This window comes from Monodelphis domestica, chromosome 1 (assembly GCF_027887165.1).
Source record: "Monodelphis domestica isolate mMonDom1 chromosome 1, mMonDom1.pri, whole genome shotgun sequence".
In the NCBI taxonomy this organism is placed as follows: Eukaryota; Metazoa; Chordata; class Mammalia; order Didelphimorphia; family Didelphidae; genus Monodelphis; species Monodelphis domestica.
Genome location: NC_077227.1, coordinates 491,629,874 through 491,656,093, shown reverse-complemented (window position 1 = coordinate 491,656,093; position 26,220 = coordinate 491,629,874). Strand labels below are relative to the sequence as shown.

The window sequence follows — 26,220 nt, the reverse complement described above, 5'->3', positions numbered from 1 at the left end:
CATGCTTAGCACACTGCTTGGCACAAATTAAGTGCTTAATAACTGCTTATTGATTGATTTGATGAGTGTAGGAAGAGGAGTATGCATAATAAAACTGGAAAAGTAGGTTAGATCACACTATTTAGACCCTCTAATGGCAAACAGTGGAGTTGATATTTGATCCTAAAGTAAATAGAAAGTGGAACGGGACAGCTAGGTTGCTGGCTGGATTGAGAAGTCCTGGGTTCAAAAGTGGTCTCAGACACTACTTAGTAGTGTGACCCTAGGTAAGTCACTTAACCCCCATTGCCCAGCCCTTACCATTCTTCTGCCTTGGAACTGATATATTTTGTATCAATTCTAAGAGAGAAGGGGAGGAGTTAAAAAAAGGGGGGGAGAGAAACTGGAGTTTATTCAGGAAGAGGGTACTAGAAACCAAAGGTAGTCTTTTTAACTTAATAGTTACTTTTTTTGAGTGGCATTTTCATTTGAAATGAAAGTCATCAGGAAGATTTGCTTTCAGAATATGAAATGACTATGGATATAGAATTATAGCCAATGAAAATTATCCTTGTTGGTCATAATTTTAAAAAATTTCAACTTCTGATTTGATAGCAGTTGTTAAAAATGTAGAAAATTAGATTTATAGATACTCATAAATCCATACAAACTGCTTGGAAAATCACTTTTCTAGTTGGATTATGTGCAGTGTGATATTATTTTTAAAAATCCCTAGCCTCTTTTACTTCATAAGTGATAGGGGGAAAATCACTTAATTAGTCATCATAACATTTAAACATTCTTTTGAATTGGATCTTATTTCCCAAATTTCTCTACCAACCTTCTCTTTCTCATCCCTTCTTCCAGTTGGCCCCATTTTCTTCTTTAGTCCTTCAAACAATTTCTGAAATCCCAGCATCTTTATAATATTCTTAGCTAGATTTTCCCAGATTATCATTTTACTGCCATAAGAAACCAGAAAGCTAGGCTTTCCTAGCACATTTACATTCTTGGTGTTTAAGTGACCCCATCAATTAAAACTAATATTACTATTTCAGATTGATAAAAAGGGCTTTTTACATTATAATTTTTCAAGTATTTTGGCTAAAAGGGGAAAGTGGTCATTAGTGTCAAAGAAAGTATTAGCTCCTATGTGAATTTTTTAATGATTATAACCTATCCAAAGCTTCCATTCTCTAATTCTTTCCATTGTTGTTCATATTTTCACCTTAACCTATGTGTTATTGTTTTAAAATTATCTTTTACACATGATTTAATACTTTATATCGATATATAATTCTCATACACAAAGCTATATTATTCACTGATTGACTGATATATCTTAGAACTGTCTCTTGAAGTAGATGACAGGTACCTTTATGGATATAAACCATGGCTTATATTTCTTTCATACTTACATTAAATACATGGGACAATTTAAGTAAATTCAAATTATTGATTTTAGCAGACATATTGAGACATAGGGATGTCTCCACAGAGAGATCATTTAAAACTCACATTTCAATTTTTTTCTTGGAAATGTTACTAGAACAAAAATAATATTGGGAAATTGTGCTTTTGGCCCTCTGCTGGACATTAATGGCAAATTTAGCTCGGTTTCCTTAAATCTCACTTAGATACACAACAGAATCCTCACCGAAAAGAAAAGAAAAGAAAGAAAAGAAAAACCCTAACAACAAAAAAACACCACTTTACCATATAATGATTATAGACATATAATGCTCTGAAGTTTCATGATGTAGTCTATATCAGTAGTTTTAGTTCATAAAACATATGTAGACTTCAGAGTTCTATCTTCCTTTGTGTTTTTTTTTCAGAATACAAATTTTAGTCTCTATCCATAGATTGCTAGATGAATTTCTAGAGTTCCTAATTTCAAAGAATTTTATTTAATGTCTTAAAAGCATGTAATGAGTTATAAAATTAATCAAAGAAAATTCCCATTGACATAGTATAATATAAATATGTATGATAATCATTCTGATAAAAGGCATATTTTGTAATGGCATGCAGTTTACAGACATAAAATATTTAAATAATTTTATTTTTCTTTCAGCTTTCTAGACAAGATTGATGTAGTCAAACAAAATGAATATACACCATCTGACCAAGTGAGTGAAATTCTTCTTAAAATTAGGATGCTTTGAAAAATTAAAAAAGTATTTGAAGTTGATAATTATGTTCATAAATTTATTTTCTCTTAAGTGCAAATAAACACTATTGTAAAAAATGATGAGGGTGATCATAATGTAGAAATATGATGATCTGACAAGAATAAGAATTGTTTTCACTTTTACCTTTGAATCTATAGGGTCCAGTAGTAAGCTATTGTCTAATGTTTGTTGTAGTGATAATGATTTAATGAAATATAATAGGTGTCAAATATCTTTTTGTTACTTGAATCTTAAGACATTTAAAAAACATTGGTCAATATCATGGACTTTGAGGGTATTGGTTTTTGGTCAATTCTTTTTTTTTTTTTTTAAACATAGGCAATGGGGGTTAAGTGACTTGCCCAGGGTCACACAGCTGGGAAGTGTCTGAGGCCAGATTTGAACCTAGAACCTCCTGTCTCTAGGCCTGGCTCTCAATCCACTGAGCTATCCAGCTGCCCCTGGGTTTTTGGTCAATTCTGTCATCCTTTGATGAACCAATATACAATATTGTCATAGTTAAATATTATTCAAGTAAATTATTTACTTGGAGGGATAGTGACAAGAGACTCAATAGCCTATCTCTGGTATGCATATAAACATATAGGTAATTCATTAGGTGAAATGGAAAAGCATTTGAAAAAAATGTTTATATTTTGTTGTTTTTTAGGCATATGAAATATCATTCTGTAAGATTTTCTATTCAGTCCTGAAACCAACTTAACTTTTTTAGGCAGCATTGAAACAGTATTTATTGAACATGTACTATAGTTTCTCAACAAATACTTGATTGATTTGCTAATTGGATCATCTTGATTCATTAAGCATTTGGGAAAATAGAAGACACTATAATACAAGTTGATCTTCCCCCAGGAATACTGTGGTCCTAAATAGCTCAATACTAAGTAATAAAATGTACCATAGTGTAATAGAAAGAGTGCTGTGTTTTGGCTCTAGTTTTCCGTGGTCAGAACCTTAAAGCCTTATTTTCTACATCTGCAAAATTAAGAGATTTGCCCAAGTCATGTTAGAGATCCATTTTAGCCTAGCATTTTGTGAGTTTATAAATTGTGTGAGACTGTGAACAAGTCATTGCAGCTATCAGTCTCTCTTCCTTTCTTCTTTCATTCCTTTATGCATGCCTTTCTCTCCCTCCCTCTCTTCTCATATAACCTAAAAAACTCACTATAAGCATCAAATCAGAAAATGTGCAAATGACAGCTTTTTGTAAACTGCAAAGCGCTATACAAATATTAGAAGTTTTGTTAAGTATAGCTTTTGTTTGCTTGTTCCAGATAATATAAAATAATTCTTATCACCTTGAGATAATAAGATGTATTATTTATTAATTTAAAATATTAGGGAATCTAAATAGGACTGGGTCAAAAATCTACGTGGTCTCATTTTTCAAAAATATTCAAATGTACATGTATAACCCAGATCAAATTGCTTACCACCTCTGAGAGGAGGGAGAGAGACAATGTGGCTCTTACAATTTCAGAAAACATATGTTGAAAACTGTTACTGCTTTAATTGGGAAAATAAAATATCTTTGATTAAAAAGATAAATTGTCATTTCTCTATACCAGTGGACATAAGCGGTAGCATAACTAATTCTAAAAAATATGTAATCTGAAAATTATTTCTGTTTAGTTTTAAAGCATATTAAATTATTTTAGCAACATGTGTATATGTATATTGAGCTCAAGATTTCTTCCTGCTTCCCGTAATCAAATATTAAAATTACTTTTTTTTCCTGAATATTTATGGAATTTAATTTTGCTAGTTGATAGGAAGAAGCCTCCTTGGATTTATGCATTTGCTGTGGAAAATCAGGAGGGGGCCAATAATTGTTTTTGTTATAATAATAAAATGCTAGGAAACTTCCTTAGATGTTGATGATTAAGGCAGCTAGGTAGCATATTAGATAGAGCTACAAGCCTGGAATTGAGGGGATCTGAGTTCAAATTTTACCTCAAACATTTCCTAGATATGTGACCCTGGAGGAAGTCATTTAACCCCATATCCTTAGCCTTTACTGCTCTTCTGTCTTCAAATTGATATTTAGAGAGAAGGTAAAGCTTTTTTTTAAAAAAAGGAAGAAATTAATGATCACTCTTTTCATAGCCTCACAATCCTGGGGGTAATTTTGATAAAAGTTCCAGCTTTTCTGTAGAGATAATTTTTATTTTCACTACTTTCCTTGATATCAACATCAAGTATTCTGGGGTTTTTTTTCTTTTTTTTTACATTTAATTTTGTGAATTCATTTTGTTTATTCAATTTTCATATAACCCATTTTATAATATATATCATTCTTACTGGGAAAGTGCTTTTTTGTTAAATTCTGAGATATAAATCATATCTTCAAACTTCAAAAAGCATATAAAACTGTAATCTCCACACATTTATCTTAAACATTATTTAAAGGTTTGAAGACAGTGCATTATAGCATTATAGCAGATAGAGAGCCATCTCTGAAATCCGAAAGCCTAAGTTCCAGTCTGCTCCTAATGCATTTTGGCTTTTTGAAACACTTGGTAAGTCACTTAACTTCTCAGAGCCTCAAACAATCTATAAGCTATAATACTATAATACTATAAGCTGAGGAACATTTACCAATTTTCATTGATTGAGAGTGTTTCCTCACTTATGTAAAAGAGGATATATACATGCATGCAAAAGACATCATCTGTCAGTCAAAATGAACATTCCTTTTGGAATGTTACCGGGAAAAACAGTTGGAGCCAAGCCAACGACTGTACTGGGCTTTTTGACTTCTGACAGAGGTGGAGAAGAACGTATCTCTGGGACTTGTCTGGCTGATTGACAGAAGAAGAAAGAAGACATACGATTGTCCTCATATCTCTCTGACTGACTTTGTGTCACAATTATAACTGATTGCCATTTCCCTCAATATCCTCCTGAGCAAGGCTCCCTGTAGAGAATAGGGAAATCCTATCCCTCTTACCTTATCCTCCACCTTTCCTGTTTTTCCCAATAAACCCTTACTTGAGTTAAAGAAGAGAAAAGAGTATTTTCTCTAAAGCATCATAGTGCACCCTGAGTGACTTAAAGAAAAAGAATGGGGAGGGGGAAGCTAAAAGGCTTCTGAAGAGGGAGGAGGGTAGACAAACCTTGATCCATTAGTTTATCATATACCATCAAATATACACCCTCAGGTATCTATTATACTTAAGAATTCCCTACATCAATAAAATCATCATGTCTAGTCACAAAAAATAACAGCTTATCATCATGATTCATTAACTCATGAAGATCAAAACTTGCAGCAATTATCTTTCTAAATGCCCTATATAGCTAACCTAGAGACAGAAAATATGAACTGTAAGAATAAGTTCTAAGATGCCAACACTATATGCACAGCTTTAGTCTTTTTCTTTTTAAGAAATTACTGTAGTATAATGATTTTTTTTGTTGTTGTTATTAAAGAAAGAGTAACTTAATGCTTTTGACCTTAAAGAGAAGACAAAAAGAATGTTAGTTTACCTTTATATTGGGCATGAGGGAAGGGAAATTTGTGTAAATCTCAAATTGAATATTATTGTTTTATCCTAAAATAAATATTTTAACTTCATAAACTTTCAAGTTATTTCTAGCATTTCTGACTTCATTATTGGTCCTGAACTCAGCTAGTAATTTAGATCAAACTGAGGGATAATTGAGATAGCTTAATTGGACATCTTGTTAACCAATCTTTCTAAAATTCCTTATTCTTCTAAGATCTGTAGTAGGGGCTTAGGTTTGCTTTTTGTTTCATCATTGTTGATTACTATGGCTCCTTGGCCACAATTTAACGCTTTTTTCCTGACTTTGTCTTACTCATTACTGAATATGTAAAAACAAGGTTTTTTTAGTTTGAATAATACTGTCCTTTGTACTTAATCATTATAATTTACTGACTTTAATTTCTTTTTTTAGGATCTTCTCAGATGCAGAGTATTGACATCAGGGATTTTTGAAACCAAATTTCAAGTGGATAAAGTAAATTTTCAGTAAGTGAAGGCATTAGTTTCTCTTCTCTCTTTCTGCTTACTTGTCTTTCCAGTACTTTACTGAAAAGAACTATAAAACATGATGCTCTTAAAAGATTTCCAGTAAAAGAAAGTTATGGAGTTGCTTCTGTAATTTTGTGCAACAACCTGCTTCACAAAGTTGTCAAAAAATGATTTTTGACTTTGAAAAATTACATTAATGTGAGTTATCAATATTAGTAATAGTAAAAATAATTTCTCTTTGGCACTTAATTTGAAAAAATAATTGCTTTTGTCACATAAAAATATATTTCTATCTAAGCTAAAATAAACAATTTTTTACTGGTCAATGCCAACAAACAATAAGAAAAATATGCTCATTAGGCATTGTGATGGCATTGGTAATATCATGGGATTAAAGGTTTCTTTTTCTCACATTTTTGTGAAAAGGCCACAACTATAAAAAAAAACTAGTGAATCTAGCTAGTCATATACTTTAAGATGTCCAGTTTAAAACATAGTCTTTAATATTGCTTTTATTTTTAAAATTCATAAAGGAAATAAACATATAGTGAAAAACCTTACTCCTTTATAGAGAAATCATGTCACATTTCCTTGTAAGAACCATAATTTCATTAAACTGCTATTGGCATGAAAACTGCTTCAGAGCAGGGACTATTTTTATTTTTGCCTTTGGATTCCTAGCATCTAGTACAGTTCCTGGCATATAGTAAGTAGGTTTATAGATTCCTTTAACAATTGCTCATGAATTGAATTGCTTTATCCTAGTTAAATCCTTTCACTTTCAACCCCGCCAAAAGATGTATTTATATATTACCTTTGCCTAGATGATTCTAACTCTCCACATTTGATCATTCCCACTGTTTATTTATTTGTATAAATGGCCTTTGAATGATCTTTGCTGTTTAACCATGCTTCTGTGAAAATGTTAAGCATAAGATCATAGGTCTAGAATTATAAGTAACCTCAGAGGTTATCTTTTCCAGTCTCACTTTACAGGTGCCCAGGGATGTTACATGATTTGCGTAACGTCACACAGGTAGTAAATGTCAAAGGAAGAATGTGAACATAGCTCCTTTGTCTTAGGGCACTTTCTGCCACACCACACTGCTTCCCATCATTTCCAGTGCAGCAAAAATGAAATGTATTTTGATAATTTATATATTCAAAATCTCTGCATGCTTTCTTAGGTAAATGAAATTGCTAATGATTCCATTTCTTTTAGTATTAGTTAGCAAGCATCTATTAAGCACCTAGGTACTAGTGATACAAAAACTAAAACTGAAACAGCTTTTGTCCTTAGGGAGCTTATTTTCTCTTAGAATTCTGCTACTAATATATTTATCTTACCTCTAACTTAGACTAATTAGAACACTGATCAGTTGTTGAAAGTATTCATCTAATTTCTATATTAGAAATAATTATTTGAATTATCTTCCTGGTTTTAGGACAAATAAGAATATAATATGATATTGTTGGAAATTTCTTTCAAGAACAATTAAGTAGATGAGCCATTGTTTGATATAAACAAGTCTATTATGTATTTGTTTTTTATTTCTTTAACTTTATGATCTAAATTATCCTAACTTATTCAGGAACTAAAATTTCTTTAGCTTTGGGGAAGAAAGACAAGATCATGCTTAAATTAAAAAAAAAAATATGACTTTTCTAAGCACTTTGAATCAGGTGTGCAAGCTTAACTTTTCTTGATGGCTTAGTAACTTTTTAAATTTTAGCTTCTGTAAATAACTCAATATTTCTTTTCACCAGCATGTTTGATGTCGGAGGACAACGAGATGAACGTAGAAAATGGATCCAGTGTTTTAATGGTATGATTTGAAATTTATTCTCTTAAGAATAGTTAAACTTTATTCTAATTCTAACAAACCAAAGAAATAAGCTTTTACTTCATTTTTTCCATAGCTTTTCTCATGAAATAGATTTATTTGTGAATTTTTCCTCCGATCATATCTGTTATACTTTTAAATCTTATTTCTAAGGTTCCAGTTTTTGGTAAAAGGAAAATGTATTTAGTAGTTGGTTAGAATATGGATGTACACATAATATTCAATTGCTACTTTCATTAAAAATATATTAAACCTAAAAACTTTTGAAGTCATTTGTCTGAGGGCAGTTTGGTTCTCCCCCAAAACAAACAGACCAAAATGCAAATGTAAGTATTGCTCTTAGATAGTTTGGAATGCTTACCTGACAACACTGTTTAAGTAATCAGAGGCTGAAGGATTTTCAAGAAAGAGTTGGCAACCACTACCATGAAATTATTGCATTCCCTGCTACCCAGCATTCTAGCCATGTTAAATCAGCTAAACATCTGTCCAGTTATACTTTGAAAAAAGGGGTTGAATTCATCTGTATTTAATGATGTTTTATACTCAGTGGCATAGGTGAACTTTCAAGGCACTGAGCTCTAATGAACTGTAGAGTGGAAGTCGATTTTTTTCCTCAGAAGAGTCATTTACAAAGATATTACTGTATCAATTTAATGTTCCAGAAGGACAACTATTCTAGGGCTTTGGAGTTTGTCATAGTGGTGATTTGATCAGTTGAGGAAATAAAGATAACATTTTTAAAAATTATTCAGTGATGCTAAGGAGATTATTTGAGGCAAGAAAATGAGACTTCAGAGGTCATCTAGTATAACCCATAATTGAACAGAAATCTTCTCTACCACATACCCAAAATGTTCAACCTCTTCATAAAGACCTCTAGTGCTTGGATATTATGTCCCTGGGTAGCACATTCCACTTTGGAACAATTTTAATTAAGTGGCTTTTGGCTCAAAGACAAACTTCTCTGCAATTTATACGCATTCTTCCTAGTTCTATCCTCTAGTCCTAAACAAAACAAGTGCACAGTGCCTTATATGTGGTTAATACATAGTGAATGGCTAATTTGAATTCCACATTATATGGACATTTAAAAGTTTAAAAACCCTCATCCTATTCCCAAAAAGCCTTCTCTTCTCTAAAATAAGCACACCAAATGCCTGCAGTTAGTTCTTATATGGCTTGGTTCCAAGGCCCTTACTATATATACTATTTGCCTTCTTTGGGATTCATTGGAGTTTATCGATGTCCTTCCTAAAATGTAAAGTCCAAAACTGAATTTAGGATTCTAAATTACTGACACAGTAGTAGGGTAGGATTCTCTCCTCCCTTAGTGTGAATGCTACACATACATTAATGCTACCTAAGACCACATTAACTTTTTCTTAACTGCCCTATCACACTGTAAGGCAGTGAGGTGGCACAGTGAGTAGAGCACCAGGCCTGGAGTCAGGAAGACCTCATTTCAAATCCAGCCTCAGACACTTAGTGGATGTGTGACCCTAGGCAAACCATTCCAGTGTCTGCCAAGAAAACCCCAAGTGGGTTCACAAAGAGTCAAACACAACTGACAAACAACCTTCAAATCACACTAAATAAAGTGAACTTATTTTATCCCACTAAAATCCTCAGGTCTGCTTCCATTTTAAACATTATCAAGTTTTTCATCCCAATCATGTGTAGAATTGTTTTTGTCTTTTTTACTTAAGTATAGAATTTTATATTTATTCATATCACACTTAAGCCATTGTTCCTTCTAGTTTAATTAAATCTTTATTGGATCACACTGTCATACAAAGTGTAAACTATTCCACCATTCTTCTTGTCATTTACAGATCTGTTAAGTATTAGTCATCTATGACTTAATCTGAGTCTTTGATAATACTCTTTAGGTAGTACAGAGCCATAGGGCAAATTCCTCGTATAGACCTTCCACATTAATACTGAACTAAATAACTACTTTCTATGTCCTGTCATTCAAAGATTTCTGAGTCCACCTAATTATATTCCTATTTAATTGATATCACAAGGTATTCTAAGCCTCCATCAAATGCTTTGATTGAATTAGGTATATACTATGGCTATAGCATTTCCCTAATATGCCAGAATATTTATCTAGTCACAACATGAAATTAGGTCACATTGGCATATTCTGCCTGTTCAAGGCACCATATCAGGCACAAAGAAGGGTATGAAATTAGTGCCTGCCTTCACAGAGCATATTCTAGTGGGAGAGATTTGATATAAGTATAATATCCAGGTAAAATGTGATAAATCTCATAAAAGGAGATAAAACAAAGTTATGAGAGCTTAGAGGAAGAAAAGGTTACTTCAAACTATGGAGACATCATCAAAGGTTCACAGAGAAGTTAACATTTTCACTTGGTCCTTTAAACATGATTAGGATCTTAATAGACAGATCATGGAAGGTCTTCAAGGCAAAGGCAGCAGTAAGCCATAACACAGAAATGAGAACCCAGCATGTGTGAAAAATGTTCCATTTGGCTAGAATGTAAGGCATATAATGTAGGGTAATAGGAGGAAAAGTTGGAAAGGTTAAGTTGAATGCAGATTAAAGGGTTGTTTTTAAATGTCTGATAATAAATTTGAAATGTGTTTGGTGATTATAAGAAATTTTGAATTTTTTTGGTAATTGGTATAGAAGCAGCAAATATTTTTTTTTATTTTGAATTCTACAAAGTACCCTTCCTCATAACATTTCCATATTCAAAGTAAACCAGAAAAAGAAGACTATATATGAAAAACATATATTTTAATCATATACAACTTAACAATGAAGAGTTTTACAAAGAATCTACAAAAGAGATCATTCCTTTAAAGAAACAGTGGCCTCTTTACATATAGTATTTAGGAGTAGCTAAAGATTATTCCTGTTAGTTATATTCTGTGATGAATCCATTTACCCTCTTATTCTTTTTCTCCATTTATCTTACTTTATGATGTTCTTTGTGTAACTAAGCATTACCATTCCAAAAACAACAGCAGCAACATTCTATGGATTATTCCACAGAATGCAGCTTCTACAGTCATAAATGTACCTCTAAATGCAACAATGAAACATCTGTAAAGGATAATTTAGCATTGTGACCTAAACTATGTTAATTATTTGGTCACTATGGATATCCCAAATATATGAAAAAAATATATAACTAAGTCAGCTGGAAATTTATGGTGATTTAATCGATATAGTGGAAAGAAATTAAGAAGAAGGAAGAAGGAAATGGGTGTAGGATTTCTCCCACCTGGCTAGTGCCAGGAGGAAGACCAGAGGCTATAGGAAGATAAGGTTTTGAAGAGTAAGGGAGGAAGGAATCATCCTGAACTCCAAAGGGCTCAGCCATGATGCCTGAACCTGAATCAGCTCAAGGGCAAACTCACCGCCAAACCCAGACAATAGCTGCCACCATGCCAAGATGTCAGAACACTTAGCATGCTGCCAGCCAGAGTCGCCTCTCCAGAGAGAGAGGGGGGGGGGGGAGGGAGAGAGAGAGAGAGGGAGAGGGGAGAGAGGAGAGAGAGAGAGGAAGTGACGTGCCTCATATAGATAGTTTTACGTCACTTTCCTGCATCTCATCTGTACCAATGATAGCTTAGCTTGACTTAGGACAGCCCAGGGGTCTGTCCACTGTTTCTGCACATGTCTATTGAGGGCCATTTCTTCAGATAATTAAATCTTTGAGTATGATGCAGGCATTCCTGACCTTGTTAAACTAAGTAGGGTGGAGAAATGTAGAGTTCCCAAGACTTGATTCTGTTAAACCAAGTATATCCATTATTACTAATCAGGAAATAGCTAAATCAGATCTTCTAAAGTATGGCCTTAGTAGGGTGGAGTAGTTTTAAAATTCACACATCACATAGTTCTGTTTCCCAAAGTATCTTTTCCTGACTAGTTATTTTAAATAATAATTCTGTTGCATTTTCTTTTTCTCCCTCAAAAAAATCTTTTTATATCCCTTTTTTTTTCTTGGTTAGACACTTTACAGCCTTGTTTGTTGTTCACTTCGATATATATTTCATTCTTTCTCACTTTGTATTTCCATTTTTTAGATTCTCATTTGATTCCTTTGCTTAGGTAACAATGAAGTATTTTCAAATTCAGCCCATCTCCCTCTTGATTGACATTCAAAATTGAAGCTTTTACAAGAGTTGTATATTGGAATAATGATAATTTTTATATTTCTCCTTATGTAGACGTGACTGCTATCATATTTGTGGTGGCCAGCAGTAGCTACAACATGGTTATTCGAGAGGACAATCAGACCAATCGGCTTCAAGAAGCGCTAAATCTGTTCAAGAGTATCTGGAACAACAGGTCCATGAAATGAACTATTACTCACTTTCTCACTGTAACATTTAGATCACTAGATTTTATAAAGTATGGTACTTCTGATTTTAGTATAGTTTTCTTAATCTTTATTCTGGAATAGTCATCTTGTTTAAATAACAAATAACCTAGAAAAGGAGATTTTAACTTTTTGTGTGTCATGGATCCTTTTGGCAATCTGGTGTTACCTGTGGATCCCTTCCCAGAAGAATATTTTTAAATGCATAAAATAAGATACATAGTATTACAAAGGAAACCAGTTATAATGAAATACAGTTATCCAAATGTTTTAAAAAAAACAAACCTCTGACCTAGAGGATAATAGATTACAAATATGGCAAAATGTAATTAATCTCTCAAAAAAATTGAAGAGAAAACACCTTGCTATGAGGTTGAGGATACATACTATAAAAAAATATTGCAGCTTTTTTCAAATGAGTATATGATCTGAATATTATTTTGTTAATACCTTCCAGATATCTAACAATTTTTTGGGCTTCAATTTTTGGTAGGTGGCTACGGACCATTTCAGTAATTCTATTCCTGAATAAACAGGATTTATTAGCAGAGAAAGTTTTGGCAGGGAAATCTAAAATTGAGGACTACTTTCCAGAATTTGCTCGCTACACCACACCAGATGATGGTAAGATTTTCTTCTTCAAGTTGAAATTACCAAATAGAAGACTGTCAGTTTGACCAGTCATATATATCCTAAAATGTGGTTTTTGTTGTTGTTAATATGATTTTTAAATATTCATATTGTAAATCTTAATCAATTAGATTCTCACCAAACTTATTTGATATTTTGTGAAATGTCACAAAACACTATTCAGTTAGACATAAAGAATATATTATGTTACCATCTTCCTGTAGTAATATACAAAATATTGTCACCCTTTGTTGTATTTCTGAAGGCTCTTATGATTCTTGAAATGGTAACTTTATAAATCAATAGATTTATAGCTAGCAGGGAAAAGAGGGCTTATATAGACTCATGAGTTCTTCAGTATAGGAAACTCTCAATATGTAATTTCCCTGTTCCAATAATGATCAGTAGTAAGTTTGTAATTTTGACATTGACAAAACAACATAAAGTGTTGCTGGGTTTCCTACCAGTATGACCCCCAAAGCAAATTATTTGACTCCCACTGACTAGTCCTTAACATTCTTCTGCTTTGAAACCAATACTTATTATTGATTCTAAGTTAAAAAAAAAAAAGAAGAAAGAGTTAAAGGCAGCTAAATGGCTGAGTGAATTGAAAGCCAGACCTGGAGTTACAAGGTCCTGGGTTCAAATTTTACCTCAGACACTTCCTAGCTGTGTGACCCTGGGAAAGTCACAACCCCCATTGCTTAGCCTTTACTGCTCTTTTGCCTTGGAACCAATCACAGTATTGATTCTAAAACAGAAGGTAAGGATTCCAAAAAAAAAAAAAGTTGCTGGGTCACCTGAAGGTTAAGTACTTTATCCAGCACCATATACTAGTGTATATCAAATATAAAACTGGAACTTAGGTCTTCCTATCTCCAAGGACAGCTTCCTCTTCCCATTGCACCATACTGTCTCTCTAACCAGTCACAAATATTTCACATGTTTATGGCAGATAAAATAATAAAGATGTTTAAAAAATGAATAGCTCCCATTAGAAATGAAAAGGTCATTGTAACTTGACCATATTATATTATTGAAAAATTTTCTTGTGGCCATACCTGAACATTTTACTGTCTATGAAACTTTCTCTTCATTTTAGAAGAAATAACTTCTGATTGAGATTTATGGACTTCAGGACCATAAATGCATTGATAGTATTGGTATACTTCAATATATAATTTGACAAGACTCTTTTTTTCCTCAATTAGCAACACCTGAACCTGGTGAGGATCCCAGAGTTACAAGGGCCAAGTATTTTATTAGGGATGAATTTCTTGTAAGTATATTCATTTATGTACTTGACATTTCATATCTTTAGGAATTTTGTCTTTAGGAAAGTATTTTAAAGTCTTTAGCTTTATTTTATATATATATGTGTATATATATATATGGTTTAGTAAGCTTTGTTTTATGCTTAACAGAGTAGATAGAACTAAATGCCAATAATAATTGATAATAGTGACATTTTTTCATGATTTTACAGTGGGAATTATCATGACATTTTATGAATTGCATGATTCAAATTTCTAGAAAATGTATGTGAGCTAAAACATTCTATTAAGATTGGAATAGTCTCCATCTGAGCAAGGAATGAAATATGAAGTTGTATAAAGTAAAATCAATTCTCAATTATAAGTAATCACCAAGGGGAGAAACTGCCAAATATACTTGAAAACAGTGACTACCCTGGCACTATATATACTTGCTTCAACTTTAAACTTCTTTTTGTACTTGGAAGGATGAGTTATCTCATTTATTTAGACTTCCTCTACTAGGGCAAATTGCAGCTTTTTCATATCTTCTCATCCTCTGCAATTCTTGTCCCTATTCATTCATATGTATGTCATGTGATCTATTCCCTTCTACCTTCAAAATATTTGCCCATCTAATTCAATTTTCTTATAGGCTATTAATAAAATTAGTTTGTATTTCCTTTGTGTGTGTGCACTTTGTGTGTGTGCACATGTGTGTGCATGCACATGTGCATGCTTTGACCAAACTTAGCTAAAAATAACCCAAAGGCCATCTTGTCTGTGTTTTTGTTTGTGACCAAAAGATGACTATATATGTTCCTACACTATCATATAAAATCATGTATTGATTTTTAAATTTTTATTTTTAAAGATTATCATTTTCTATCCATGATTTGTGCTATCTCCAGTGGAAGCTTTCACAAAGTTTTTATTGTTCAAACATTTTCATTGCTAAATAAAGTCATGAGAGTTAAATCTGTTTGCTTATCCTGATATAATCTTGTTTACTCCTCCAGAGAATCAGCACAGCAAGTGGAGATGGAAGGCACTACTGCTATCCCCACTTCACATGTGCAGTGGATACAGAAAACATCAGAAGGGTTTTCAATGACTGTCGGGACATTATTCAACGGATGCACCTTCGTCAATATGAGTTATTGTGATGGAGAGCACTTTTTCCTGTGTTTTGGACTCCTTAATGCTCATGTTAAAACAAAACACAAAAAAAATATTTGCCCACATAGGGTAGAAGAGAATTGATGCAGTCTCCCTCCAATTTGCACCCTCGCCTTTTTTCCTTGCTGGACAATAGCAGACTTTTAGCTTGCTTCTGTCTCCCTTGGACAGTTTTAAAATGGCCAGCCAAATAGGCTATTTCCACCTGGGTTCCCTAACATTATTACCGGCAACAGAATCAAATAACAAATAAAGCCTTGAATGTGTGAAGCACCATGAAGGATTGGGGAATAATAAAAGTTAACACACACGCATGCATACATTCATACATACACACATGCATACATACACACATGTACACACATGGAGCGAGAAATATTTGGTAATATAACACCATTATGGGCAAACTCATATTACCCATGATTTCAACTTTTTATCCATTCACTGCATCAGATGAGAGAAGGTGCCAAGTTACAGATCAAGTGTGAAGAAAGACACCCAAATTTGGTTTGGTTCTCTGACTGTAATGTGGCTTTGAACGGAAATACTGACAATTCTACAGCAGACTTAGTGCAAAAACTTACTGCTACCTTTCAAAAGGGTATTTTTAAATCCAGCTTTGTTGGTCTTGGGACAACCTTGGACTTTATTATTTGAACTGCATACAGCCTGTGATTGCAGAGAGCTCACCACACACTGTTTTCAGTTTGTCCACTCATGATCCTGTCTGCTATATATAAAAAAAATCATTAACTGGACAGTTGTCCTCACAGGTTTTTTTTTCTCCCCTTCTTCTTTCTCCTCCCCCCTTTTTTTATTTTACTGCTGGATTATTATTCTTGTACAGACTGTAAAATGTATTATTTTGTACAACTTTACTGAAAAAAAAAAACTTGTAGAAGATCTTTGTGCCTTGATTATGGCTGTACCTGTAAAATGAGCTAAGATGTAAGTATGTTTGATTGCGCTGTACAGCTTTGTCAACCCTATCTGCAGCATTAGCTCATGGTAGGGAAATTTATCTGTAGTTTAGTTTTTCTGGTTTATAAAAGAAGGAAAAATACTGTTTAGTTTTTAAAAAAAGTACAAATTGTGCAAACTTAACCACTTTAAAAGTGAGGTCTTCAACAAGTGACCAGATGTCGCAGCATCATGCTTTTTAATTTTAGCTTTAACTCATTTAAATCTCTATCCAAATGCAAAACATGGCTTGTTTCTACATAAACCAAATTTTGCTACAAATTATAAATGTTAGTCTTTGGTCATTCATAGTCCTTTTTGCAAAAACAAAAAGAAGAAACACATAGGCATTGTGCAGGTCTGGTGACCCTCTGTAGACTGGACAGAATCCCCACCAACCTCCACTAGACTGAGTGGGCAAAATACTATAAAAATGACAAGGTGTACACAGCCCTTGTATTTGGCCACTGAATTCCAGTTGCAAATGACATTTTTATTTCTCTTTTAATAAAGAGATACCTTAGAAATGTTTGTTTTTATATAAACTATATAAGTAGCTTAAAAGTGAAAAGATGTGTGGATTTTTCTTAAACTTGAATAATTTATGCAAATTATATGCTTAGAACAACATGTGGTACAGTAAAAAGAAAAAAGAGCAAAAATCACTGTAGCAATAAGAAAGCATGTAATTTTAGTAACTACTACACTGCTTTATATTTTATACTTAGGTGTTTTATGTCTCTGTGAGTGTTACTTTTTCATGTGTCTAAACCTTCGTGTACAATCTGTACAGTCAAGAATTACAGTTGTAATATCAGATTTAGAACAGTGTTAGCCTATATTACTTAAAAAAAAACCCAACAACAAACCCAAATCAATCTGAATTTTTATGAAGTGAATTGAAAATCTGCCTCTTTAGTGACACTAGATATTTTCACCAGTAGTTGCTTTGGGGAAGAAATTCAGGTTATATGAAAACTTAATCCCAGTCAATGTTAAAAGATTAGGTTTGCAATGGGTGCCAATATTGGTTTTCAGAATCCTGTTGTTTTTAAGAATTGTCACCATTTAAAGTGGTATAATTTCTGTTGCTTTTGTTTCTAAACTTCTGTCCCAATCCAGTACCATGATTATGGAGATTCTGGATTTGATAGTGTTTGTCTTGACTCCTTTTACCCAAATAATGAGTCTTGGAAATCTTCAGGGCAAAGTTAAATACTTTTGGAAAATTGCCCCCAAACTATGCGTGTGATAGCTGATGTGCTTTGAAAATTGTTTGTGTAGTTTATAAGTTCAAGGAAAAGCTGCTGCATGAACCTCTAAAGTGACAGAAGATCCTGATTATGGTATTGCTGTGCACTAAAGAATGTATCCAGTGCCTGTAGTTTTTAAGAATTAGGGAAACTTAATAGGCAGAAGTGGGACATGAGGACATTTTTAAAATAAGCCTTAATTTTTGTTACCACAGCCAAAAACCTTGAATCATAGTGCCAAACTTTTTAAAACTTTATTTAAGTGTTAAGGATATACAAAGTATTACGGGTATATTCAAATTTCCAAAAAGGCAAAAATGGTAATTGTATCTATGGCTAATCAAAAAATATTAGGAAAGACTTTATGATTTCCCAAATGGTTAAGGAAAGGACATATCATAAAGAAATACCCACAATATTGAGATTGAAAACAAAAAAAAGAAGCCTTCATAGGCAAATCTTAATGCTAAATAATATAAAGTTTATTTACAAAATGCTTCCCCCCCCCCCATTTTTATGTTGAGAAAGGTGTATTTTCCAAACAGAAGGTATGGGTTGTATGATTGTATACTGTTAGGGGTTGGGTTTTGTGTTCTTTTTGGGTTTTTGTTTTGTTTTGTTTTAAATCTGTCATGCAGTTCCTTGGCCTAGTAACACAAGCCTTTTAAAAGTTAACTCTTCTTTCTTTTATATAACCCCCCAAAAAGCGAATCTTTATTCTTTAGCAATTGGGGGGGGGGCGCTTTTGTCACAATTTTCGTGACCATCAATTTGCTAATACCACATTTGAACCATTCCAATCTAACACTTTCCCATATTTTCTTAGTTCTAGTTTTCTATTTATTTATTTTTACTTTCATAATCAAGGAACTTTACCTTTCGGTCTCAATCCCCTATTTGGAAATTTTTGACCTTACAAACAAGAGTTTCAGTGTTCATGATACTGAAGTGTAAGATACCTGCAAATGTAAACACTACCACTTTTAATAATAATAAATACAGTATTTATAGGGACACATTTGCATTGCCATAATTTTAAGATTGTCAGCATTTCCATCATAAATCCTTAGGTGATCTGTCTATATCTTGGCACTTAATATTTTTCCCCCAAGTCAAAACTTAGTTAATACAACATCTTGGCTCAGGAGTCATTTGTTTTTGTTTTGTACTTTGGGATAGGGAATGAATATCAATTTTCAACCAAAACTATTGGTTCGGTTTTAAGTTATACAACTGTTTTGTTTAGGGGTTGGTTTTTAAAATAATAACCATAATAATAATAATAATAACAATAATAATAATTACTGGTTCCAAGTTGCTTTTTGACACTTGTATAACTCAAAAACGGTTTGTTCTTAGGGGGAAAATGACACTTGGCAAACAATTACCTATAAATATGATCTGATCACTTTCGGGTATTTTGTGAAATAATAATAAATGGTAGAGATGTTGTGGTTTCAAAATCAGCTACTGTCATTTGCAGAAACTTATTTCAGCCAAAATTTCTGAGGGTCTTTTACAATATTATTTTAGATGTGTGTTAGAAATTACAGTTCTGTGACAGACAAATGGTTATCTCTGCATACTTTTCATTATAAGAGAAAAAGAATTAATGGCCCAAGAAGCATTTTCATTGTTGATCCAGGGAGCTCAAACTAACAAAAACTAGCCAAAATTTAGTCATTAGCTCTCTCAACAGCATAAAACAGTAATTATTTCTAATATGATAATTAAAAATTAAAATTGAATATATTTTCAAAGATTGATGAGAAATTTATAGCTCACATGTTCTGCCCAGAATACAAATTAAAAGCTTTAAATATGTTCACTAAGATACAGTGAATTACTGAATTACATGCCCATCTCTTCATCATTATAAAAGACAAAAACATTTAAGCTGAACATCTTTCATGTTCACACTTAGATATATAGACCCAGTTATTAAAATCACTAGAAAATGAGTTTTGGATTAAATATAGTATTTGCATTTTACAATTTCATAGTATTTGACTGAAAAGAATGTTTGTGGATATTCAACTGGAAATATTAAGATCTTACACATTTTGATTTACTCTTAATTTAATAATCTTAGTTCATGTTTCTTTAGGACTTTAAAATTCACAAAAATAATTTGAAGTTTATGATGTTAGATTAAACATTTTCTTTTGGACTCAAATAACAGTAAATTTTCAAGTTATATAGTCAGATTCATAGGCAAGTGTCAATATTTTTAGGAGGACTTAAATTTTGTGTCTGAGACAATATTTCAAATAAAAATTGGCTCTTTTGACATATTACATATAAAAAATTGAGTATGATATACAGCCCATTCAAAAGTGGTTTAAATTTTTTGGTACTGGACTCTCCGCCTTAATGGTGTCAAAAATACAATAAGTTCTTAATACTCAGTGGTTATCAGGTCAGAAAATATACTGTAAAATGTTATACTTTCAAAAGCACCAAGATTAGCTTTTTATGACTGTTAATAATTATGGGTATATTATGAGGTTGGTATACTATTAAGAGAAAAAGTAGATTAATATTACATTTATATAGTTTAGTGAATCCTAGACTGCACTACATTTTCCTTCCTTTAAAGACTAGTATATTATAATTATTTAAGGAAAGGAGGAAAAAGCAAGAAAGACTTAAATGATTTTATAGAACACTTGGGCTTTGGTTTTTTTGGTTGTTTTTTTTTAATGTCTGTTGGTCTGTGATATAGCCTTAAGATCATTTATATGGTACATCCTACATAGTTTCTGTGGCGATTCTGATTTCTTTTATTTTTTTTTTGTTTCAACATGTTTGCTGATTAATTTAACTATTATAAAAATATGCTGTGTTGGGGAACTGTGGGGTTTATACTTTAGACACTGAAGAGCCAAATTTGTCTAAACTAATTCTTAAGGTCATTTGATCACACCCATTTTTCTTGGATTATTTCATCTTAAATGTCTAGATTTCTATGGATAATAGGTTTCATGCAAAATTTAAGGCAATGGTTCTTAAGCTTTTTTTTTTAACCCCTTTGGCAATCTGGTAAAGCCTATGGACTCCTCACAATTATATTTTTAAATATTTAAAATAAATTACTTAGATTTTTTAAAAAATCAATTACAATGAAATACAGGCATGGAAAAAAATTTTTTAAAGTTCACAGACTCTAGGTTACAAATCCCTCATCTAAGGTTATAAGTCATTAAACACCAATATGGCTTCAAACACTTCCTAGGTGAGTGACCCTGAACAAGTCACTTAACTCCCATTGCCTAGCCCTTATTGCTCTTTTGCCTTATAAGAATACACAATATTGATTTTAAGATGGAAGGTAAGGGTTTGTTTGTTTAAGTCCTTAAGCATTCATAGAAGACATCTTGATGTAGGTGCTTTTGGTTTTCCTTTGAGGGGGAAAAAATCTGGCATGAATAAATTTACCAACAAATATTTTATTATGGGATTTTCAGAATGTTATGAAAATGAAACTGTAACATGTAAATTGCCAACATGTTACAATGTTATTAGGGAGTTGATGAAGGTATTTTAATGTTTCCTGCCTACTTTCCTACTTTTGTCAAATGATCCATAGTAAAGAAACAGACCAGGTATTATAAAACAGGACAAGAAGATCCATGGAAGAGCAAAGGAAAATTGAAAACTGCAAGTATTCTACTCTTTGCCTGGAGAAGAGGAAATAATTAATGAAGATGGGAGGAAAGGGGGAGACTCTCTCCCCAAGGTTAGTTGTCCCTATTCTATATCACTAAGTAAAATACCCAAAGAAAAATAGGGACAATACATTAAAGGTTAAATTTCTTTAATATGACTAGAGGAAACATACACAGTGCTGAAGTCAGAAAACATTGAAGTTGAGATTGAGTATTCTACCTTTTGCATTATTCCTCCTTCATTTAGTTCCCTAATCATTTGATAGTTACCATCAAGTTTTGTATTTCATTAGGGAACAAAAGTTTGCATAATGATGCTACTGAAAATTAGAATAACCTGTCAGTGAAAGCATTCTTCAGTGTTCTGCTCACATAAGTATAATTTAATGGTATTTAGCAAACATTCTGAAGAGCCATTGTAATCAGTAGCTACTCATGTCTTTCCCTTTATTTTTTCTTTACTTTCCAATTAGTGTTGTCTGTGCTGCAGAGTTCAAGATGACAAAATTCAGTCTTAGCTATCAAGGCCAAAAATTTATATTCTAGAACTTTAGGAACTTCAGGATTCTAAGATCAGATCTGATTACACTATATTATTGCTCTCTTTTTCCTTACTGCAGATTAAATTTATTATGGTTCTTAAGTGATCAAAGAAATAGTATTGATCTAAATAAAACTGGTAAAAATAGGTAATTGAACCTCAAAGAAGAGTTAATTTTCAGGAAATATGTTTTTCCTTGTCAAACGAGAAAATTATTTTCAATTGGAACAGTTAGAGAATTCTATTTGTCATATGGAATATAATCATGCAAAAACTTTTAAATTACACATACAAAGAATACATCTGTTGTTGGAAATTTAAAAATCAGATAATATAGCTTAAATTCAGACACACAGCATTAATATCCTTATTTCAACAAGAAAGTATCAAACCTTTAAACCATAAAATGATGGCTCATAGAAGAATCTTTTGGGGAAATCATCCTGTTTGTAGTTCTGCATTGCTTCTATTTGAAATGGTAAGCATTTTCATTAGAAATTACCTTTTTATGATAGGTTACATACTTTTATACCAGTTTGAGCAATAAAGTAAAGCTGCATTGTTATTTTAACCTTTGCCTTAAAACACTTGAAAAGAAATTATTGATGTCTAGAAAACCTTATGAACTGCCTTTTTGGTATATTCATTCAACTAAGGTTAAATTATGTCATGAAACCCCTTTTCCCTGCTTTCTTCCAGGAAACTTTAGGAAATAAAGGCTTTAAGTATTGTTCATTTCATCTACAAGGAAGTAAAAGAGTATTTTATGATGCCATAACATTTGGAATAAAGAAACTAATATCTACAGAATTATAAGCTAATATTTTTTGAGTTTGAAATAGTCTCAAGTTTAGAGTTCTTTTGCTAAGTCTTACATACAAAGCTGAATCAAGTTTGAGGGTCTTCCTAATACACTGATTGGTTTTAGCAAAGGAAATGGGGGGCGGTGATCTATTCAGATGACTTCTCATTCATCTGAGCTGTGATATTTAATTTTTTAAATGTCTGTACTTCTCAAAATGAGACATATGAGTTTCTCTTTAGGCTTTATTAATTATGATGGATTGTATTTTGGTTGGTTCAGCACCTTGGCAAAATTAAATTTATGTATCATGCTAGACTTGGTTTTCTCACATGTTCAATTTTCCCTGTAAAACTATGAATAGTTTTTCACTTTGCTAGATAAGAGATGCATTTCAAAATTGTATTGCATATAGGTTTATGTAATTTGGTTAATGAGAGAAATATGAAAATAGTCATTGTGTTTTATATATTTCAGAGCCAGACCTCATGCTTCTGATGTCTTAAAATTTTGATTTTGATCTTGAGCAGAATTAAATTAATACATATTTAGAACAGTTCTGTTATTTTACTATACTCCTGAGTTACTTAAGTTAAACAAAATAACAAAAATGGAAAAATAATATCAATAGGTTTCCTATATTCATGTGTCCATATGTAAGCACTTCCAAATTCATTAGATTTACTTGCAAGAATTTGGAGATTAAAGAGTTGTAAAAATCAGCATGTTTAAGTAGGATTATGACATTATTGTGAATTAGCATGAACCATTGAAAAAAATTAGGATTCCCTATGTTGCTCTTTTGATATTGGTTCTTTTCTTGAATACTACTTACTATACATGGTGTCTTTGTGCAGTTGTGTTTGGGACATTGCCTTTTTTATTGCAAATGCTAGTAGGGCTGCTTCTTTATCTGTGTGGTCAAAGTACAATGACTATAGCCTGGTCCAGACATCAAGTTCTCTGCTATCCTGACTCTTAAAAGATATAAATTATGTCCAAAATACATTTCTTAAAATCAGAAATCTGAGCCAAATGCAGAACTAAAAACCTATGTCATGAGTATCATCCCAAAATTTGGCTTGTAAATAGGTTAAAGTATCTCAAAAATCTTGGTAAAGGTGCCTCAGGTGCCATTTAATTCAGCCTATTCCTGGAAAGAGTTGGATATGGATCCAAAGGCTAGTTGGTAATCCATTCTTTGCTTGGAGAGCTACAATGAGTTGGAGGAAAGAGGACAAAGAGGGGAATGGAGAAGCACTGCTTTTAGGGCAGCCTCTCTTTTGGTTGGTTCTAATTGTTAGGAAGTTTTTTTTAACATCAAAGCTAAATTTGACTGCATTTTCCAACCAATATTCTTAGTTCCATCACACAATGCCAGCTAAAAAAAAAAAAAAAGCTTTCATTTCAAAACTCTCTTAGCATGGTTGCTAGCTTCATCAAAGTAATTGTCCCATAAGATATTTTTAAAAATTTTCCTCATATTTAGATGACATCCACTCACAATATATTATTTATAGTGAGCAAAGTACTGTGCTGAGACAAATTATTTGCACAGTAAACTTGACCTAGTTAGGTTTTGTTACCTGAAATCTACATTTATTAAGCATTTTCCTCATTTAAAAAATTTACGTAACTCTTGGTATGTGTTGAAAGGTCGAATTATGTATCTGGTAAGTCTGAAAACTATTTATTCTGTCAGGACTGACAGAGAAATTATATAAAAGTATGATCTGTATAAATGACTATCCTACGGTTTTGCTTTTGTTTTGTAATCTGAATCACTGGAAGGAATATATTGAAAAAAATCATAATATTTGAAGTTTGGGAGTAATAACTGAAAAATTATTCACAGAAATTCTAGATCAGATAGAATTTCTCTTACAGAAGAAACTTTTGAAAAGATTTCTGTTGTGCATTACAAGTGATATGTTAATTTAGACACCCTTTGTAATTCTCAATATATAATTACAAATATTTCAAGTGGTCTAAATTTTTCTGTCCCAATACCCACAACAATTGTTTCAAACCCTCTCTTTAAGCCTTGCCCTTGTGCTTTTGATTTCATCCCAATCATTATGTCTCTTCCAGGTAATTGCACTAGAAATCCCTTTTGTATAATCTTAAATCTCTTCCTATCTACTGGTTCCTTCTCCATAGTCTACAAACCTACTCAAGTCTTTCTCCATCTTTAAATGTTTCATTTGACTCGCCTCAACCTATCATCCTATATTCTTCCTTTCCCAGCCAAACTTCTAGAAAAATATCATGTACACTTTTTCCTTCCATTACCTCTTATTTTTCATCCTCTTGCAAACTAGCTTCTTTATTACTCAACTGAAATTGCTTTCTATTAGCAAGTAAGACATCCTCTTAATTGCTAAAGCTAAAGGTCTTTCTGGGTCCTCATCCTTCTTGACTGATCATATTTACCTCCTGGATACTCTCTCCTTCAACATTCATCTTCACTGATTCTCTTCTTACATTTCTGACCACATTTCAGGTTGCTTTGCAGGTTTACTACCAGTGTTTTTTTCTATCCCCACATGTGGCTGTCTTCCAAGGCTCTGCCCTAGGCTTTCCTCTCTCTATAATTACTCTCAATGATTCCATCAGTTCCTAGGAGTTCAAGATTATCATCTTTATGAATATGATCCCTAGTCCTACCTAGTCTCTCTCCTGAGCTCCAGTCCTGCTTCACCTAATGTCTGCTAAACATTTCTACCTGAATATCCAATATTCATCTCAAAATCAAAATGTCCAAATTGGAGTTCATTATCTTCCTCCATTTGTCTACCTCAAAAAAAAATTTAATTTCTCTCAGAGGCATTCTTTCAGTCAATTACATTGACAAACAGTCATCTTCAGCTATTCCCTTTCCCTCATCCTCCATATCCAGTCAGTTGTAAAGTCCATCCATTTTGCTATCCAAGCATCTTCATTTATCCTCTTCATTCATGTGACTACCACCTGTTTGGACCTTAATCACCTCTCCCTATTCAACAACCTCCTAAATGAATTCACAGCTTCTAGTCTCTTCTCGATCCAATATACCATCCATATAGCTGCCAAAATAATATTCTTAAATCACATATCTAATGTCACTCCCCAGAATTTTAGCGGTTCCCTGTTGCCTCTAGTATAAGAAACAATCCTCATCTTGGCTTTAAAATGCTTTCAGTATGTAAGATATAGGAGGAAATGTAAGTGATGTTAAAAAAATCAATTAGAAAAGAATTTTAAGGTTCATGCAACCTGACTATAGTTTACCTTTTTGGGTGTATTTAACATTACTCCATCTAATTTACATTTTAGTATTTCTCAAACATGGAATTGTCTCCCAAGTGCTTTCTTTTTCAGAGGTTAAAGTCATTCTTTACCCTACAAAAGCCTCTTAGCTTCTTTCAAGCTTAGGTCATGTCATACCTCATTGGGAAAATCTTTTCTCAAATTTGTGCTTTCTCTCTCCCCCAAATTAACTTGTTTACTAATCTTTTTCTATGTTGCATCCTCCCAATAAAATATAAGCTCTTTAAGGAAAGGAACTAATT

The 26,220-nt window shown here is 32.5% G+C and overlaps 1 protein-coding gene across 15 annotated transcripts in view; it reads left to right on the top strand.

Annotated features, from left to right (window-relative positions):
- Positions 1–22,985, top strand: part of GNAS (GNAS complex locus) — a 331,282-nt gene extending 308,297 nt beyond the window's left edge. For 14 of the 15 annotated variants that reach the window (XM_056812896.1, XM_056812901.1, XM_056812899.1 and 11 more), the window contains 7 exons: positions 2,057–2,111; positions 6,096–6,169; positions 7,940–7,998; positions 12,232–12,352; positions 12,877–13,007; positions 14,225–14,292; positions 15,286–22,985. In XM_056812896.1, coding sequence (XP_056668874.1) covers positions 2,057–2,111; positions 6,096–6,169; positions 7,940–7,998; positions 12,232–12,352; positions 12,877–13,007; positions 14,225–14,292; positions 15,286–15,432 — 655 coding nt within the window. In that variant the 3' untranslated portion in view covers positions 15,433–22,985. Of the gene's footprint in view, positions 1–2,056; positions 2,112–4,442; positions 5,336–6,095; positions 6,170–7,939; positions 7,999–12,231; positions 12,353–12,876; positions 13,008–14,224; positions 14,293–15,285 lie in introns of those variants that run through there. The other variant, XM_056812910.1, reaches the window with a different exon arrangement.
- Positions 22,986–26,220: the final 3,235 nt, after the last annotated feature.